Source organism: Haemaphysalis longicornis, unplaced genomic scaffold (assembly GCF_048455015.1).
Source record: "Haemaphysalis longicornis isolate Haplotype H1 unplaced genomic scaffold, Haemaphysalis longicornis Haplotype H1 scaffold_2, whole genome shotgun sequence".
Lineage (NCBI taxonomy): Eukaryota > Metazoa > Arthropoda > Arachnida > Ixodida > Ixodidae > Haemaphysalis > Haemaphysalis longicornis.
Genome location: NW_027526295.1, coordinates 281,224,959 through 281,245,693, shown reverse-complemented (window position 1 = coordinate 281,245,693; position 20,735 = coordinate 281,224,959). Strand labels below are relative to the sequence as shown.

The 20,735-nt window shown below is 47.3% G+C and overlaps 1 protein-coding gene across 1 annotated transcript in view; it reads left to right on the top strand.

Annotated features, from left to right (window-relative positions):
* Nucleotides 1–20,735, top strand: part of LOC144170764 (uncharacterized) — a 233,639-nt gene that overhangs the window by 174,208 nt on the left and 38,696 nt on the right. The window contains exons 8-10 of the mRNA XM_077700752.1: nt 7,683–7,811; nt 8,663–8,901; nt 12,418–12,526. Coding sequence (XP_077556878.1) covers nt 7,683–7,811; nt 8,663–8,901; nt 12,418–12,526 — 477 coding nt within the window. The remainder of the gene's footprint in view (nt 1–7,682; nt 7,812–8,662; nt 8,902–12,417; nt 12,527–20,735) is intronic.

Below are 20,735 nucleotides of genomic sequence, written 5' to 3'. Positions count from 1 at the left end.
TTTAATGATGAAGAGAAGTCAGCCTGGCAGCGAGCTTGGCTTGCTACTCCACATGAACATGAGATGTGCGAAAGTGAAAGGAAACGAAGACACCAAAACTCATACAGACACTACAAAAGCAAATAAGCACACAAACTGACAAATGCAGGATCACGCACACAGTGCAGAAACAGAAGTGAAGTTAAGGCAAACATTCACACAGTTTCGTTCAGGCCGGAGTCACGGAGAAATGACACCGAGGCCCGTGTACTCCGTGTTGCCGCGGTAGTTGAGTGCCATGTACCAATGGCGTCGCAAAGCTTCAATGGTGCATCAGCACGCAGTCCCAAAGTTGTCTTCAAGGTTAGCCGTGGTGTGTCATAACGGGGACACACACACAGTACATTTTCTATGTCCTCACGAACACTGCATACTTGACAGTGAGGGGAGGCAACTCGGCGCGTCTTGTGCAAGTAGTGGCTGGTAAAAGCGACGTTGAGGCGAATGCGGTGAATGACTGCTTCGTCGCGCTTTCCCAGGCCACACGACATTCGAAAAGTGCAGGCGGGATCAATTCTGTATAATGGCTTTTGTTCCATCCGTCCATATGGAGAGTTGTGAATGCTGCGCCACGGAGTACGCAAGTGTCGCGGTGTCACGTCGAGAGAAAGGAATCGGGATGATGACATTAGATTGGGTGTTGCCGCGCAAGCTGTTTCATCGGCCACCACATTCCCATTCACCCCAGTAGACGTGCGGGCAGAACAAGGCCAGATGCCTTTCTGAAATCTAAGAAAATAAAATCGGCATGGTCAGAATTACCAAGGACGCTAGCGGAGATGTCAACACAGGAGGTTAACGGGGTGAGAGTCGAAAACGCTTCTCTGAAGCCCTATAAGAGGCGAGGTTACATGCCGTTATCATTTGGAAACACCGTCATACAGTTAGCTATAGTGTACCCGAAGAATTCGCGCAAGGTGATGTTGAGGGCATGGTACGATAATTACCAGAAATCATGACGTCACCCTTTTAATCCGAGAGCGTTATTTTGCTACTTCAGGGGGTTTTCGCGCTACGTCTCGCGTCATAACAAAGAGGAAAGAAGCACTCGTGAAACCATGTCACAAGGTATTCGGATGGGCACGTGTACCGGGTGTTGCAGGGAGCCGGTTTTGCTACTCTCTGCCACAGACACGACTGACAACCACGCACATAACGGAAGCTTCTGGAGAGGAAACTGTGTCGTGATTTCGTTCTCGCATATCGTAGACATCGCGCGTAGCAATTCTGTATTTTTTTACGGGGAACTACGAGTGTAACTTTGAAATTAAAGGGTACAGAACTACGGGTAAATAATGCGTGGAAAATTCCAACGAGAAAATGTGAACAAATTTTAGTGTAACCCCAGTCGAAAAACACAACAGAAAAATACGACAGAATGATCCTGTGAGGGAATGGGACATTCTGTAGTCTGTAGTAAATCCTGTCCTGTAGTCTGTAGTAAACCCTGTCCTGTAGTCTGTAGTAAATCCTGTCCTGTAGTCTGTAGTAAATCCTGTCCTGTAGTCTGTAGTAAATCCTGTCCTGTAGTTTGTCGTAAATCCTGTCATGTAGTCTGTAGTAAATCCTGTCATGTAGTCTGTAGTAAATCCTGTTCTGTAGTCTGTAGTAAATCCTGTCATGTCTGTTTTCGTAGTAAATCCTGTCATGTCTCGAATTTCAACTTGTTTTGCATAAGAAATTTACTTCCCGTGATGTTTTTTCTATTAAGTACCTGAAGTATGCAGGATATGCATAACAATTTCAATAAAAATATGACCAACAAACATAAGCATTTGGGGTCATTCTTGCCTTTCTGGTACAAGCTTGAAATTGTTTTCAGTGAATAACTGATTTCAGAAAGCTGTAACAAAAGGCATTTAAGCAATGCAACTAGTGGTACATTCATGCATGCAATACAAAAGTTTGATGTTACGCCGACTGCACATGCCTGATCACAGTCCGAAAAAAAAAAGCAGTTTGCGGTGCTTATCCATTTTATTTTCCTCTTTTTACAACACTGTTCCTGGGCACTACCGGGGCTTCACTTTTTGTCATGGAGAGGCTTTTACTGCCCTCTTATGTTGCTGTTACACCAAACAAATAATTTTTATTTCATTGCCAAATATAAAAACAAAATGTGGGGCGTTATTTGTATGCTCCATGATCGTGCTGACGTGGAAACGGTCAGAACTATAATTTCTTTTAGTACAAAACAGCTTTCATCCGCACGTCATGCGAAACTGCGCCTGCTGCAAATTCACGGGAACCTGGACGCTGGTACACGCCGGACACGGAAACTCGTGGATCCAGCAGCCGCTGGAACGTAACGCTGGAACACGCCCGAGACCACGCCGTCTCTAGCGAATAGCGTGGCCGATGCTCGCGCTCTGCCTTTTTTTTTTAATATCCGTGTAATTGCAAACCCGCGTAGCTGTTAACAAGAAATACAGAAGTCATTCCTTCAGGGAAACCTCAGTAGCGCTACAAAATTTAGCCATACTCATTTGGGCACTTTTCAGCTGATTTGGCCGTGCCTCGGAAGCAGGGCCAAATCGCGTCCCATCATCGCGTTCCGTCAATGACGCTCAACCTGTTCATAAAAGCAAATTTATTCTCCCCGATAGAAAACAAATATTAAACGAGCATCGACAATAACCGTTCGAAAATTCGTTCCTTATATTAGTTAGGGCCATTAAAACACAAGTGAACAAATATTTCTTTTACACTGCAAAACGTGAGAGAACGGGAGAAAATTAAAATGGAAAGTCAATCTTTAGCTGGAATGCTTGCCTTTGTGAACCTTGTTCCGTTGCATTCGCACAGCAAGGCGTGGAAGGGTATCCTGTGGCGAAAAGCGCACGTCTCTGTGGTGCTGCACTATCTTGAAGAGTACGCACACACGATACCTGCCGAAGTCACGCAGGGATCGTTGCAAGTTCAGTCGATTGTCGAAGCACATCGCACGTATTCCAAATCACGATGCCTGCGAGATTCGTCGCATTCACTCACATTAAAGTGCCAATTATCCCAAGCACCCCGGTTAGTCGTCGCTGGAGGAGTCCTCACAACGAGATGCTTGAAATCCGGACCACTGATCTTGCTTTTACCACAGCTTCCGAAGCTTCAAATGTTGCTGCTGACACTCCGCGGAGACATAAGATGCACGTTTTTACAAAAAAGTTAAGCCTAACTTCAACTAGGCAAAGCGCCGATGTGAAATGTGAACGAGCCACTGGGCCACGCAGCCACCGCAAATTTTGACCGGGAGACGAAAAGCAGGAAGGAACAAAACAGGAGGGAACAAAGGAAGGGTAAGGAGGGAACCGGCCGATCACGAGAAGTTGTTTCGCGACCCCTCCTGACCCCTCTCGATTCTTCGTATTGTGGTCTCCCCGTCCCGCGAGTTCTGTCGCGCCGCGACATGCCTTCAGTGGTGACGATGCTTCCCCGAACTTCTTCCAGAGGGCCGGGCTAGAGGGAAGGCACGCGTTTTCTTTCTTTCTACAGTTATTTTTTTAACACATCTCGGCAATGCAGCGAGTTCACTGGCGCCGTTTCTTTTTTTTTTCACACAGGTAGCGGCAACTGGTTCGCTGTTTTTAAAATCTTATTTTAACTATTTCGCTTGATTGGACACATCTTTCGCGTTAAAATAAACAAATTGCTCGCTAAAAAAACAAAACAAAACAACAGCACGCAGATTGAAACAATGGGGCTCTCAAAGACACCCAAAAATACATGTCAGAATGTGCACTGCAATTATTACACCACGTCTTCAAAAAGCACATCTTGCTTGTTTTTTATGCGTCCGTTTTGCCGAGGGGCTACCCTTGTTGCCTGATTCTTTTATCAAACATTGTCCACAGTACAATATATGCAATTGCAATTCACTCGAAGAACCCGAGGAATTTCCGAAGTTCTCTATGTATCCATTTTTTTTATTCTGGGGCTACACTTAGATGCTCCAACATTAGTGTGATTTGTGCTAAGTTGCGTTGTTAATTGCAAATTTGTAGCGAAGGTTTTTTCCTACACGGCCGGAATGCTAATGGCCGCAATGCAACAAACGTTCATTACAACGGACGCTTGCAATGCAATTGAACGAGATGACCGTCACTCGCACGCAGCATTGTTTCCGTGCAGCGCACGCTAAAAAAGTGGGATTTTGCTGCACCGCACGGGCCGCAAACACCAAGTTTCGGAGCATCTGCGTCGATCGCGGCGCTGGAATACAACCAGTCCACCCCTTAACCGGCGCGCGGCATTGCCGTGTCCAGCCAAGCTGCGGCACCATACCATCCCGTACTATCCCGTTCGTGCTATCCCCTTCGCATTGGCTAAAGCCCTGTCCCCAAAGGCAATGTCCCCATGTTATTCGATGCTCTCCAGCAACCTCCCCGCGTTGCTGTCGTTCAGCGCGGCGTTTTCCTATGTATTCCGTTCTTTCCGGTCTATTCCATCGCTCTCCTAATGCTGGAAAACGCGGGGTTTTCCGACAGGGTAAGCAAGAAATTTTGTAGCAATACTGAACGGTCTGCCATGTGACACTTTCGCAATGGATCTAAACTTCTCTTTCCCACTATAAAAATCTGCAGGGACTACAAAATGATCTGTCGCATGGCAGATAATAATGGTAATTACGGAATGCTGAATGTAGTGGCTGAAGGACAGTCTGTGGGCCAACAGAAGTTGGTGTAGTGCCTACAGGGTGTTGCACAAAAACTGTAGTACAACAGAAATGTCTCATGCGACAGAAATTTTTTAGTTCTATATATATTACAAAGGTTTTTGTAGTGGGGACTGCAGAATGTCGGTCGCATGATAGTGTCTGTTGTACTACATAAATTTCTGTCGTACGACAGACATTCTGTCATCATTCTGCAGAGATTCCTGTCTCACAACAGACCATCCTGCATTCCCAACAGAAATTCCTGTTGTGCGACAGAAATGCCTGTCGTACGGCAGATTTTCTGTAGTTGTACTACAGAACTTTCTGTCGCACGACAGGCCACCCTGTAGTCCCAACAGAAATTCCTGTCGTGCGACAGAAATGCCTGTCGTACGACAAATTTTCTGTAGTTGTACTACAGAACTTCCTGTCGCACGACAGACCATCCTGTAGTCCCAACAGAAATCCCTGTCGTGCGACAGAAATTTCTGTCGTGCGACAGAAATTTCTGTTGTTCGACAGAAATTCCTGTTGTGTTTTTCGACTGGGACAGGAAAGATAAATATGTTTGTAATTCCAGCACGAGCAGGCGACGTCCTCGTTGCAATGTTAAGCAGCTCTGAAAGTACGCCTTATATTTCAAGCTCCCGCTCCCATAAACGTTTAACAACAACAACGACGACGACGACGATGACGACGACGGCGATGACGACTACGACCGCCGCCGCCACCACAACTACAAGAACACCGACGACTACGACCACAGTAACACACTTTTGTGTTGTGCACGCGACAAATCTTTACAAGAATGCATTTATTTAGAGGCGCTGTGTACACAGTTTCCCCATTCAATGAAAACAGCATTATAAAGTAATCGTAAATACCCCGTTTAATAAAGAGGAAATTTTTCGATTGAATGGCCAAAATGAGGTTGACATCAGACGCGCAGATACCGTCAAGACGCGTTGGTTGCTGTGCAACTTGGTGCAATTTTCGACCCGTACAGTACATATAAAGCGGGCGCAGATTGTCCGAGGCTAGCAAGGGAAAGACCCAGTTAATTTTATTCAAGTGCAAATCAACCTACTAGGAATATTTTTCATGCTTGAGCGCTACTATATATGTGTTCGTGTACAGGATCTACGAATTTGAGACTAGAGTCAGCTGCATGATACGCAGCGACATTTACGAACGAACGGCCATAGGAAGGTGCCTTTAAAATGATGCTTTGATGCTTTCGTGGTCTCATATGTGATTTGAAAAAGGTCGCAGTGAAAGATCGTTTCCCAAGAACGGCGACACAACCTTCTGTATGGTTTGTATCCTAATAGTACGCAAAATTTGACAAGGCGAAAACGTCATCATCCCTATTTCTTCACGTGACTACGTTCGGTGGCGTGAGGGGTTTTACCAAGTACGATCGATTCCAGCTGCTCGCGGATATAGCCACCAGGCGTCGTGTGTTGGTGTTTATAAGGCGTACTTGTTTGTTATGTGTAGGGTTTTGATCATTGTTTTAATTTTTTGTTTACAGAACTTATTATGGGCAGCTGATGTACGGTCATATTTCTCACGATGGCTAGCCGCACCCTTTATACCCTGCAGGAAAACAAGGGCATCCTCATATTGTCTGGCCCATTTCCGGCTGCTGAAAGCCGATGTCATTTCCAAACTTAATTTTCGAACAGCGAAAGACCGCAAGACAAGGAGACAGCGAGGGAAACGTGTAGCGCAAGCACTCGCCAATGAACGGGCCGGGCTATACTCGGTGTATTTTCTTAACACTGACAGTTTGTCAAACTGCACACACGGGAGCGGGCTGAGCGAGCCTGTAGGCCGGGCACAGACGAATGTGCCGCGGGCGAACAAATCTTCATCAGCGCTTGTACCGCAGCGCCACGGCGCCCACTCCGCAATATACAGCCCAGGGGCCCCGAGCTCGATCGCGACTTGCCAGCCACGGCGAAGGCGGCCACGTCGTGGGCGCAGCCCGAAGTAAAGCCGGAGACGTGTCCGGAATGAGCGAGGCCGGCCACTGGTCAAGGATGCTCCTCGCGCACCCGTTACCGTTCCCCCGCCGTCGCCTTTTATATCTCGAGCCTTCTGCTCCGACGATAGGCGTTTAATGAAGAGTAATGGGGGCCGCTGATTGTGGGCCACCGGCGATACGTTTTAGCGCGCTTTGAGTACAAGTTATATTGCCGCCAGCGCCGGGGCTAACCGGGGGTCCCCGTCTGCCACACGCGCTTCGCGAACAAACGCAGCAAACCAACCTCCTGCTTGCCGCCCATTACGCCTGTCCTGCCAGCGGTTTTGTGGGACCTTAAAGCAGCGAAAAGGGCGGTAGAACTCGGCCTTTTTTTCTCTCTCTACACTGCCTTTTCTTTCGTCACCTCCAGCGTTTTGTTACCCCTTCCCTACCTCTTTTTTCCCCCTGTCTGTCTTTGTACTGGCACGGAGTTTTGCGAAACGGCGAGTTTACAAAGAGCTCTCCGACACGTTGAGGTTCTGCCCGTGTCGAACGCAAGACCCGAACCACAAAAGACCATGGTCGCTTAATACCTTAATACGTCAACGCGAGAAGCGGATGTTGCTTTTATTGACATTTTTAGGCTTTAGTGATCTCGGGTTGTGTCCACGTACGTACTCCCTTAAGATGACATCAGCTCTAGATACAGCTGAAGACAGAAAAGACATGACCCGCACTCGGTTACTTATGTTTTGCTGCATTAAGTAAAATAAATGCACGGACAATATTTCGAACTCTTTCGTAACTTTCTGTCGAATGAGCATTGATGGTGCAACATAAGGTGCGGTTGAATGAGAAGTAGTCACCGCTAGAACCTGGGTATTCGGAATCCCACATAGTGGAGAGTCACGCTTGTAACCGGTAGCTGGAGGTATACGGCAGGACGACTCACGCCAAGACTTGCGAGTCATAGGTTGTGTATCTTCGTCCACACGTTGTTGGGCACCGTTCCCTCTTCTGCAGTGACCGTGTACAGAGGAGCGGAGCTCTTCTTCAAGAGGGTCTCCCGCTCGCACATGGGCGCCTACCTCTGCCTTGCTTCCAACGGTGTGCCGCCTTCCATAAGCCGTCGCATCTTGCTCGAAGTCACGTGTGAGTACGTCTCCCAAGGCACTTATAAGCAGTTAAGTAACCCTCAAAAGTTGTTATTCCCGTATTGCGGTAAGTCATTGTGGCTATGGCTTATCGCTACGCAGCTCATCCGTAGATTCAAGTGTCATTTTTATGGTGTAGCTTCGGTGTTGCTCGTGCATATGTGTGAGGAGGCATTTCAACTGCTGTTGAGGCCTTTAAGAACCTGTAGAAGATAGTCAGGAAGATTAGTACAATCACCGCACTTTTCGGCAACCCAAGACGGCTGCATATGCAGTATCACTTAGGGGATTTGTCGTACGGAAAATTTTCCCCCACCTTTCCCACCGAACGTCCTAGAAATTACATATGAGCTCAGATCAACAGGCGCGGATTAGAAAGGTTTTGTTGGGCTTACAATTTGCATCGAGTTTATGGCAGAGGTAATAAATGCTTAGCTAACGATTTATTACCTGCAATAGTTATGACCAGCGCACTAAATGTGGTGAATGTAGCATTCCAGGTAAGAAGGGTAACGTAGAATCTCTACTTTCAGTACATATGGGCGTGAAAATATCCTGGTATTTCCTAACTAACATCCGAGAAATTACGTAAAGCACCGTCAAACAGAGTGACATTGGGGAGGGCGAGTTTGGCTTACAAATTCTATCGAATTTATTATAGAAGCAATTAACACTAAACAAACGCATCATTACTTGCAATAATTATGCCCAGCCCACTGATGGCGGTGAGCGTAGCGTTTCAGGTAATAGAAACCATGTTACTTGCAGTGAGCACGCAAAAAAGTGGTTCCGAATTTCTGTTCATGGTGGACGCCCTCACTTGACACTTTTGTTTCACTGGTTTTGCAGTCACGCCGATGATATGGGTCCCGAATCAGTTCGTCGGCGCCCCCCTCGGGTCCAACGTGGTCCTGGAGTGCCACACCGAAGCGCATCCGCCCTCCGAGAACTTCTGGTTCCGGAGCTCTCAGCGTCTCGACGCGGCGGCGGCCCCGGCTAACACCACGTCGGCCGTGTCCAACGACTCCCGAGTGAGGCAGAGGAAGCCAAAGAGGCACGAGGCATACATCACGCGAACAGGCTTGAAGGTTGGTAGCGAAAGATCATAAACCTGCGTAAACCATCCTAGCGTAAGAAAAATGAAACGAAGTTTTAGTTTAGTGAAAATAAGCCCTAATACGAGAGTTGCTTATTTTTAATGGGGACCAACGGATACTGTAAAGAATAAATTGAGCGATAATGAGGCGAAGACGAAGTAGACATATAGAACACATACAGGCGCCAATTTCCAGCTGTTTATTCCAGAAAACCACGCTTACTTATAGACAAGCCAAAGGTACAGATAAAATTCAAAATTTTCTGCCAGGCGTCAACACTTGCTGAGGGCTCACAGATAAAATAATAAGAGAAATTGACATGTCGGCACAGACACGCACAACTGATACTACCGACACGGAATTAGCATGACTAACGCGCACTCTAAACATTGAGATTAGCGACTATCTTTAATTAAAGACAGCTCTTTAGCACCAAGTGCTAGTGACGGCGTGCTGACGCAGTCATCCCCGGCTTTTTTGATTAAGTATGCCTCGATAATCTCCCTTTCCGTCTTGTTTCCTACTTTTTTTCAAAAAGTTCGTTTGCTCCAGGAATGGCTTACAACCGCAGCGCTTACAGTGATCCGCCAAGTGCCCGCCGTTGTTGCTGATAACAGCCAGCCGGTTCTCTCTGGTCCGGTCGTTGAAGCAACGGCCAGTTTGGCCAACATGTACACCTTCCCGCAGTGCAGCGGGATAGTGTACACGACATTGCTAGCACACTCTGTGTAGGGGGTGGCGTGCTTCATACGTTATACCATACGTGCATACTCTGTCGCCCAATATCAAGAAGGTTGCGGCCAGATACAATGTGCGCATTGTATTCTCGGCCCCATGCGAGCTGGCTAAGATTTGCCATTTGATGGCGACTAAGCCGCCAGCAACATGCCTTAAGAAGCACGCCACCCGCTACACAGAGTGTGCTACCAATGTCGTCTACACTATCCCGCTGCACTGCGGAAGGTGTACATATTGGCCAAACTGGCCGTTGATTCAACGTCCAGGCCGGAAAGAACCGGCTAGCTATTAGCACCAACAACGGCGGGCACATGGCGGATCACTGTAAGCGCTGCGGTTGCAAGCCATTCCTGGAGCAGACGACCTTTTTGAAAAAAAGTGCGGAACAAGACGGAAAGGGCGATTATCGAGGCATACATAATAAAAAAAGCCGGAGATGACTGCGTCAGCACGCCGTCACTAGCACTTAGTGCTAAAGAGCTGTCTTTCATTAAAGATAGTCTCTAATCTCAATGTTTAGAGTGCGCGTTAGTCATGCTGATTCCGTGTCGGTAGTATCAGTTGTGCGCGTGTGTGCCGACATGTCAATTGCTCTTACTATTTTATCTGTGAGCCCTCAGCAAGTGTTAACGCCTGGCAGAAAATTTTGAATTTTATCTGTACCTTTGGCTTGTCTATAAGTAAGCGTGGTTTTCTTGAATAAACAGTTGGAAGTTGGCGCCTGTATGTGTTCTATATGTCTACTTCGTCTTTGTCTCATTAGCGCCCATTTTATTCTTTACAGTAAGCATGAACCAACTAGCTGAACAAGTTTTGCTGGGCCCAATGCAGTTAAGGTTTATTTAAAGACAAATCTTCGTCGTACCTGGTATAAAATTGTTTTGGGTCATTTTGTGCAAATCATCGAGACTGTTTTGACAGCAACAGCTGTCGATAGTTTTATCATCGAGGGAACTTATACAGGAGTACTTTTTTCCTAGGAGTGGGTCCGTTGCCCTGTGTACGTCGCTGGTATCACGGCCCATTGAGATAGCACGTCTCGGATCAAGAATGTTCTCTCTCTCTCTTTATTGGACACGAGCAAACACACAAGAAGTAAAATGGTGCGCCACATGCGGGTGGCAGCCTGGCATAAAGGTTAAGGTGTTGCGACCTCTGCATGTCCCCTGTAGAAGATTGGACGTAATATGAAGAAAGCCAAAGACTTCACAAGTTTAAGCGGTTCGGTGGAACAACACGCCGCCAGTACGCGTTCGTGTCACATGATCACGGGGGGATTTTCTGCAAAAGACTGTCCAAGGTCAACTGTTGGTTCCGCCGCGTTTCCAGGCTGAGCTTCCTTAAGAAAAACTGGTCGCAGTGGCTCTTGCACATCTGGGGGCGGTGATACAACTCTTGAAGAAGGGGTGCAAAAAAAATTAAACCCAGTTACACCCAGTGCGAAATCGGCTGGAACAGGTTTTCTTGCGTCGGCTCGAACATCAACGCTCTTTCACCAGAGAAATGCAGCACCGTCGCCGCCCAAGTTCTATGGTTAGCGCAGAGGAATCGGTTGCTAAACGTCAGCGGCGAGAGGAACCGTCTCCTGCGAGGCCACTGCGCCATTTATCGGTTGGTCCGGGAACCTGCTCCTACCCCTGCTCCTACCTTTCGAAAATTCACTACCTGCAATATTTGCGCTGTCGAAATTCCCGTATGCGACACTGGTTGCGCTGTAGGACGCCACCAAGCCCCGTCTCAGTGGCATAAATTTTTGGTCTTTGCTCAGGGGACTGGACCGTAGCCACAAATTAACCGGGTTGAACCCGGAAAAGTTGACCACTTCGGAGGGGCGGCAGGTCTCGAGCTCCGGGATGTTTATTGTAACGAGCGGACTTCTTCCTCTTGTACACTGCATATTTACCGACGGTTTATGTTTTCTTGGTGCAAATTGAAGTCATTGTTGTGTTACTGGCTTTGGAACTCACTCGCTTTGGGAGTAATCCTTCTGGCATGGGCTCGAAAGAACCTGGCAAGTGATCCGAACTTGACCCATACGAACAGCGCTTAAGAACAAAGGGAAGGTTTGCTAACTGCTCGCCGTACCAGTTAAAACATTCCCCCGGGTTTGATTCACCACAGGTCACGTTAATAACCAATTACTTGAGCAAATGAAGCTGATCCTTTGAATGACTAAGCACGCAACACGCGACTTCGTTTAAAATGTGGATCAGGGCTGCGGCACCGCCCAAAGAAACAACAACTTGCGCCGCATAGGGCCGCGGAACAAGTTTTACTCAAATCACGGAAGATTTGGTCTCGCTCATCGTCTAATTTATTAGTTTGCGCAGTGCTTGGTCGTTAAAGGATAAGTAGTGGAGAAACAGCGTGAAGAAGAATGCCAGTTAGACTGCTACCTCCCTCTCACATCTTATAGTTGTCAAAAGTAGGTGGCAGAAAGTACATCTAGGGACACCAACGAGTTGTATCTTTGCTTCACATGCTTTCAGAAAGGTTCAACGCGGAAAACAAAGCCACCAACTCGTTCCGTTGAAAGCATTTTATCTCGGTACACGTTGGGCCTTGAAGTACCATCTGCACACTTCACTCGGCCAGTATCTTGAGATGGACAGCATATCGGCGTGGAGGCATGACAAAAACCTCCGGTTTCTGTCATGACTTGCCATTGCAACATGGTCTATATCGTGTCTGTTAACGCGTACATTAGCCAGCATTTTTGATAATGGTACTAACATTTGGCCGCCTTCTTCTTTTCTGTCATTTTTGAAGGTATACATGAAACTCTTGATCAAAAATCTACGAAGAGACGACTACGGCACCTACCACTGCATGGCTCAAAACGCCCTCGATAAAACGGAGGGGAAAATACAGCTGCATGGTGAGTATGAACTTGCGAGTAAGTGCAAAGATAATCGTAAATGACATTGCAGGAACGCAAAAAAAAAAAGATTGGAACGCGAGAGCATAAAAAGATGTGAAATATGCTTCGCGCCTGCACTACATGAAGATGTAACTGAGGCAGAAATACGCAAATCCGCTCTCTCAGCAGGCGTTCCTTTGGAACGCACTAAAGATGACGACGCTAATAAGAGCACATGCGGCTGATAATAATGGTAGATGAAGAAGCTGGTTGATTCCAATGTCTTTTTCCAACAGTACTCAAAGCACATAACTCACTGGCGCCACCATTGCCTCGGCTGTTTCCTCATGCATGAAAAGAATTCTGCCACCCTCATTTCTTTTATTCGTTACTTCTCAGAATGATAGTTATGGTTTTACGGGCGAAAGATGCATCACGGGCCGGCCTACGCGCAGCACAGAAGACTATGGACCACGTGGGGATTCTGCATTCCTTTGTTGGCAGTAAGCAAAGTTGAATGACACTACACGCCTCCATAGCTTAAACAACCGCTCCGGCATCCATCGTAAGCTTAAACTGATCACCACTCACAAGGTATAGCCCCAGTTATCCTTTTGTTTAGAAACAGTTGGGGAGCCACCCACTTAAACCGATTTTCAATTCTTTCGCCACGTATTTTCACCATGTCAGCCATACGTTCGCGTTGTGTGGCAAATACAAGTACTTTCTCTTTTTCTTTTTGCGTTCTAAATAGTGTTAGTTTATACCAGCTACACGCTTCTAAGTTTGTTGCCCCACTATTCACCATAAATAATCTACCGTGTCAAGTGAAACCTGTTTTGACAACATTTTTCAATGACTGCACATAATTGCCTTTCTCGTTTCTCCATTGATACTTGGGGAGCTCTCGCAGGCACTGTTGTCTTGTGATTATGGTTTCAAGATTTTTCATGCAGTCATAGCTATTGCAAAATGCAAGGGCAATAGGCTTCTGCAGATCGTTTTGCGCTTGTCATCATATATGCCTGGTAGTCATGGTCTACAAAGCAGAGATAAAATTAGCCACAGGGCACTTTAGCTTGGCTAAAAAGTTGATCACTCGACGTCCTACAGGGTGGGAGTAAAGACACAATCAAAGCCAAGCGGAAGTGATGGCGCTGGGGTGGACGCAATTAAATAGCAATACAATGACGTAGGGGGCAGAGGTACTGTCCTTCTTGTTTCTTTTTTGGTTCATTCTGAGGTAGATAAGCATGGTCCCGTTATCTCAAAAACGTGCTTAACGAGACATACCTTGAGGGCATATTATTGATAAGAAAACTGCACTTCCTTTTAATTTTTTTTGAAAGCACCCTGCAGCGCTTTTTTTTTAACTTTTTTAAAAATCTATAAGGCTTGCGGAACATAGTCACCAAACACAGCTAGTACCTCTATTAGGGGGTCGCAAAAAACCTCAGCCAAAAATTAGTGCTCTATGCCGATCAGATAACTTGTGAACTCGCTAAAAAGGTTTTTCTCTCTTTCCCGGTGTTGACGTTTTTCGACGTTTCGATTTACATCACTAAGACCATGCAGCGGCTGCTGGCCTGTTTTTCTTTTTTTTTTCACTTGCAGCAATGAACGCTTTTCGATAGCAACTTAAAAAAAAAGCCACAAAAACAACGCAGAAATGGTAGGCATATATCTGGTGCGACGAGCAAATTTAGGTGTGCCGCTCCGCGCTTCCGATAACTTATAGCTTTTGCAGTGGCAGCAGTGGTTCCAGGCGCCAAGGAAAGAGTGAAAGCGCTTATCGAAAGTGTTGCAGGGTCTCTTTAAAGCCGAATGCCTCGCCTCCCCGAGCGTTGTTGTAGAGCTTACGTAATTTTGCGAGCCGGTAAGGTGTATTTAGGCACTGTGTATGAGTGTCTACTTCTATTTCTATGTACCAAGGCATGCTTCAACGTTTTGCCTGTCTTTTTTCATCATCATTATTGAATTATTTTCTTCCGTTACCGCTCCCACGTCGAGACATAAAGTTTCAAGTAGCTTTAAAGTGGATTTAAAGTAAGCTTTTCGTCGAAATATGTACGTGCATGAGAGCTAGCACGGATGGACACAGTTCTGAAAGCGTGCTAAAGTCTCCGTTAAAAGCTACCGATAGCCTCTTACATCGTTATGAAGTCGTTATTAGCCGTATTAGACATAAAAAGACAGTGTGCACTCTTAAAAATGCGAAATTGGAGTTCAACCGCAGAATAGAAAGGACCAGAGGTGCTTCCGTAATTTTAACGACCACTAAGCGATCTGGCCTCGTCAGCGGGCGTCGGCTCCTTCAGTCTGCAGAATCCGTACTCAGTTTTCTTTTCTTTTACGCCAAGGTCAGTACATTCGTGATTAAAGAAATTAAACGTAAAAAAAAGCAGGGAACGAAACAAGGAAGATAATCGCGGGACATCTCGGGCGTAAATAATACGGTCTCGTTTACAACGGGAGGGCCCTGCTTGTCCGTGAAGGGCGCCGGGGCTTCGGCGGAGGCTCCGTGCCCTCGTAAATAATCACATCAGCAGTAAAGCCCCGCAGGATCGTAAAGTGCGCTCGCGATATTAGCGCTCCCGCCAGGGGCTGCGTTCTCAGCACCCGTGCGGTGTGATTATGGGAGCGCGTCTCTTACCGTCCCTTTTCTCTTCTCTACCCGTTGCTTCCCTGGCCAACTCACCCTCTCCACACGCCACCCAGGGAACAAGGGCTTGGAAATGGCATTGACTCAACTGCAAGGGCTATATACGTCCTCGGGAATGGTCGAGATAGAGGACAATAATTACCAAAAACTTATTCCATTCAATAAAGCACACCAATCAGAAGGCGTGAAGAGTGTCGGGTGAGCTGGAAGGCTTACCAACCTATCAGTTGTGAATGAAGCCTACTTGTGAACTTCTGGACGGTTTCGTAAAGCGTTCATATGCGCCCGGCAGCTGATGGACCACGCTGAGGAGCTCTCGGGGAACTCTGTGCGCGGCGGCCCCTCGTGTTTCTTTTCGCGCGCCTCCTTCCCCGCCACTTTGCTTTAATCTTGTTTGGCCCGGGGAAGGGAACGCGTCCAGGTCGGTCGGTCGCCGGGCCGCTCTCAATAACGACGCGCGCGGCGCGGTGCTTGACGCCTGATGAGCGTTTAGGCTCCCGAAGAAGAAGAGCTGCTTCCGCGGGGATGAGCTTCCTGGGGCCGAGTATTAGCTCACTCCGCCTGGGCTCAAGGTGAGCGCCAGTGTAACACGGCTTCTGGGCCCCCCAGTCTTTTCCCCTCAGCCTCTCCTTATTATCCACTTTTTGTTTTTCGCTTCACTGCCAGCCCACACGCGCCACTTTCCCTCTTGATCTTCGCGGATACTTATTGAAGTGCGAGGGCTCAACTGATTCAAAATTGATACGTCTGCGTTCCTGCCGCCCTCATCAACGCGGCAGGCGTGCTAGATGGATGAACAGCAGGACTCCAGGGCTAAGGGCATATTTCGAGGAAGCACTTCTGGAAGTTCGGGGCGACAGAGGAGTGAGAACGGGGCAGTTACCGGTGTTTGAACATGTTGCTTATTAGCCAAGACCGCAAACACTTGAAATATCTAAGAAATCAGCCGCACTTTTTTTTTAAACTTTAGCGGGACAGTAGAAGATTCCTACGGTTGACAGCAACGTACGGGCGGGCCTGATTCGTGAAAGGAGGGAGCAAAGAGCAACCGGAAACACGAATATTTCAGAGTTCTGCCTATAAATAAATAAATAAATAAATACTTCATTTCTTTCGCGCCCTTTGTGAAAATCTTGGCCGTACATGGTTGTGTAAAATGCGCTTTATTACACAACAGAACCAATATAGGCTACCAACAAAGGAGCAGCAAGCCATTCGCAGGTGGGCCAGGGCCACATCACTACAGAAAGCGGCGAAATGAGCTAGAGCAGCAGCATGCGCAGAATGATCACGCCAGTGCGAGTGTCATCTGCTAGGATCTTGCTTCAAACGCGGCACACACCTTTTTTCTGTTAACCACTCAGCTCAGTTCACCGCCGAGTCAGGACAGCAACAACGCAGGCAATAGTTTATACGTGGATTTCGCAGTTGGAGTGCCATCCCGTTTATTTCTTTTCCATACCTGCTGTCGCCCCGAGCATAGGCGAGGAAACTCAAGCAAAAGATTCTCCGCGTATCTACTCACTTCGCTGCAAATGTCGTCGAATTACAATAGTCTTCTGTCGCCCCTACAATGTCATCTCTTCTCTTTCTGTCCTGCCTTCTCTTTGCCGCCCACCTTTCACGCTCTTGCTCTCCCGTTTCGCTCCTACCACAGTAAACACGGTAGAGGTTTGCTCAAGTCAATTCAATTTTGCCGCGTTCTACTGCTCGCGCCATCTACTGGAACATTTTGTTACTGTTGAACTTGGAACTCTGCCACGAGGGGGTGCCGCTGACGCTCTTTGTATTTCGAGGACAAACTCTTTTTCAGGGCGTATTTTTTATTTGTTTTGGCAAGAATCAAGCAGCCATGTATGTTTAATTAAAAGAACAATTCAAACGTTACTTATGTATTGATGTCCGGGCTCAGGTATGCCTAATGTTTTCGTTTTGGTCAACAAGGTTGACAAGGATGAACACTGCCGCCAGATTAAGTAGTTTCGAAATGTTTTGCCCATATGAACGTCTCGTTCAAAAATGCGCCTACCTTTTGGCCGGGCGGCCGAATTAACGGACAGACAGACAGACATACAGACCAACATTGTCGTCTTTAAAGGGACCCTGCAACGCTGTTTTCAACTTTTTTTCTAAATCTTAAATGCTTTCAAAACGTACTCAACAAACACGGCCAGTATCTTAGAATAGGGGGTCACAAAGAACATCAGCCAAAAGTTGCTGCTCTATGCCCATCAGATAACTTTGGAACTTGCTGAAAATCTTTTTTTCTCTTTCCGGATCTTGGCGTTCCTCGAGCGCTCGAATGTCGTCATTAGAGCGGAGGAGTGGCTATTGGCCGGCTTCTTTTAAGTTACAGCAATAAGCGCATTCGGCAGCCATTCACCTTAAAAATATCGCCACAAAAGCAAAGCAGAAACGGAAGGCGGATCTGCTGCGACGTGCAGATTGCGCAGTGCCGGTCCGTGCTGGCGATAACTATAGCTTCCACAATGCTTCCAGGCGCGAAGGAAAGGGTGAAAGCGTTTATCGAAAGTGTTGCAGGGTCCCTCTAAGTAGCCGAAAAAAGACTATCGTCTTTAAAATAAAAACAGCTTGCTTTGAGGCGCTTCCCGCCATCGGTCAGTGATAGGTGGAATTTATGCGTACGAATAATATGCCGTGATGCGCGCGCATACCTATGTTACGACAGTCACGAAAGAATAGATAGCAGTGAAGAAGGGCACGGGACATTGCTGTCACTATATAAGGTTACAGAGTATCGGCACTCTTTTTTTCTTTTTTTCTGTGCCGCTGCCATGATTATTAGTCAGTTCGAATTACGTGACATTTGTTCACACTGCGACGGTTCATGGGCACCGCCATTTTGTTGTTTATGAGTTTTAGTCGGTCAACTCTGGTAGGCTTAGAATGCTGTCCCTGCTCTGCGGCTGAGCGCGACTGACATCGTTCCGAGCGCGAATCAAAGATAACGCGTTTAGCAGCAGTTCAGCAGAAGAAGTGTGCCCGAAGATGCCGTTTTGCTCCATCTTCGGCAGTGTCACTAAAGAACGACCCGGTCGGAGTTAGCGGGCAGGCCTTAGATGTAGCAATCTCGCAACACTGATAGACCCAAAATGGCCGCGGTTGCTGACTCGCGTGCATCAGTGGCGGTGTTCTGATACCTTATCTAGTGACACTAGCGGTCACTAGTCGGTGGTGAATGGAGCCAGCCAATTACAGCAGGAGGGTGTATGTCGTGCTTGCGGGAACATGCTAGCAGACGACGCTCACACTGGCATGATCTTTCTGAGCACAGGACCACTGCTGCTTATTTAACCGCACCCTACGGTAAGGAGGTGCCAGCCCGTCCTTGATAATATTTTAAAAAGGCAGACTGTAGGGATAGGTAAACAACTTTCCCACTATACAAACATCGGGCGCTAGGCTCACACAGACACATATGGAACATTTGAGGTGAAATGGAGCCAATATAAAGCTATTTACCAGACATCGTCCAAGTGAAAATTCGCATTGAATTGTTTGTACGAAATCAAACCAAAAAATGAAGGAAGCTCACACTAACGTGTAAGATTTGAAGGTAGCGGAGCTGTGCGCAACCTTCACGACCATCACGACGGTTTAAGTACACGATTGCGGCGGATTTGCTTCTTATTCGCTGCCGCAACGACATTTGCTGCATCACTGTTGCTATATAAGTGTGCGCTTCATTAATATATTTTTTTAAGTGATGATCATTGGACATCACCTTGGAGGGGCGTACACTATGACGAATCTTTCTCGTTCCGAGTAAGTGCCGCCACGATTACGGTGAACGCTGGAGGCTTTTTTCACCAATCTTGGGAAATCCCCTTAAGTGGGCATGCTTGACTTGACAAACGTGCGCCGGGGACGCTGGGTGGATGCCGCGCGAGGCACGCATCGCATACACGAGCGCTGGGCATTTTCTTCGTTTTTTTAACTGCCGGGTAGTCGCCACAATCTTTGCCAATCTTCCTAAGGGCGCATGATTAGCTTGACAAACGTGCGCCGGGGACGCTGGGTGGTCCCTGCGAGGCACGCACACATGAGCAGTGGGCATTTGCTTGGTTTTTTTGAACATCCGGGTGGTCGCCGCGAAGCACGCTCTCACGTGCGCTCGGCATTTTCTAGATATTTTAAACTTCGGACGTGCAAAATAACGATTTGCCGAACACCTTCGCTGTTAAAACACCCCATCTAAGCTCAGTAAAAAATACACCGTCCCAAAGAGAGTAAGGGAAACGCCCCGCCGCCGAAAACTGTGTCACACTGTTCACCGGTCTTGTTCACCTGGTTCTAGCCAGCGTTGCTCGAATTTAGTTCTATTAAGGTTGGTTGTAGCCGGGTCCTTTCACTCGAATATTTTCCACTTGTCCGTGAGCCCTCATTTATTTGCCCAACGATGCCTCGAGTTAGTTTAGGGCTTGTGGAAATAAACTCCGACCAGCCATTTAGTTCACACTGACATCATTTTAACAAGACAAGCAATAGCTGCGCTTATAGAGTATCTCAGGGACTGAGAAAATGCTCGCTTCGCCTCCCATATGCAGCCCTAAGCGGATCTGTTGCACTCTTTTTTCGATTTCACTCATTTAGCCGGTGACCAGACATCCATGAAACGTCATTAAATATGCCCAAAACGCTCCCTGCAGCTTCAAAAGATGCAACAGCCGGTTAACGACTTGGGGAGCGTTTTTGTGAACGCTTTAAGCAGGGTTGCTTCTGGCACCGCAAGTTCGTATTCTCATTTTTTCCGCCCGCCCGGGCTCAGTTGACGGCGATAATGATGGAGCTGTGTGCTGTGCACTGCAGTATGGAGGTGCTGCCATTTCGGCGGACTTGAGCGCTAATGACTTCTTAGCCTTCCCTCACTATCGGCGGTTCTTTAAGAAGTTCGTTGCACCCAGCAGAAAGTTCGGAAAGGGGAGCATCCCGCGCTCGCCGTAAGAGGTCCTGCGCTTGCTTCTCATCTTTTCTTTTCTTTTTTTGTTCCTCGAGGGGAAAAAAAGGTCCCCCTTCTCTGTTTCATTACGGTATCAATTTCTCCCTCAGCGGTTGACCGGGGAGGACCCCTTTTTTCCTTTCCTTTTTTCCCCTTGCTCAGAGATGAGTGTGGCTTCCAAACACAACGGTTTAACAAGTACGTGGCATTTTCTCCCGGTGTTCCACTTGCCCCGCCCGCCTTTTCTTGACCCGCCTTTTGTCCGCACGCCCACACAGCTCGCCGTAGAACTGCGGCGTTAAGGGAACGCGGCGAGGTGCGTTGACCCGGTTCAATTTGCCGCATTCCCGGTGTTTAACTTAACCCACACTGAAAGTATAGTTCTTGTTACTATTTTAGAGTGTAATGGCAGCAGTTACGCACCACTTGAGCTACAAGTCTCGGGCAAGCTCGGTTGGTTCAGATAAGGTTTCGCTTATCGCATAACTGGGCCCATACTATAATCTTTGGGCACTCTAAATTACGGTGTTTAATTGATTTAAAATAATCTCTCCCCCCCACTCTCAACAAATTAGCGGGAGAAATTTACATTTTGTAAGATTATG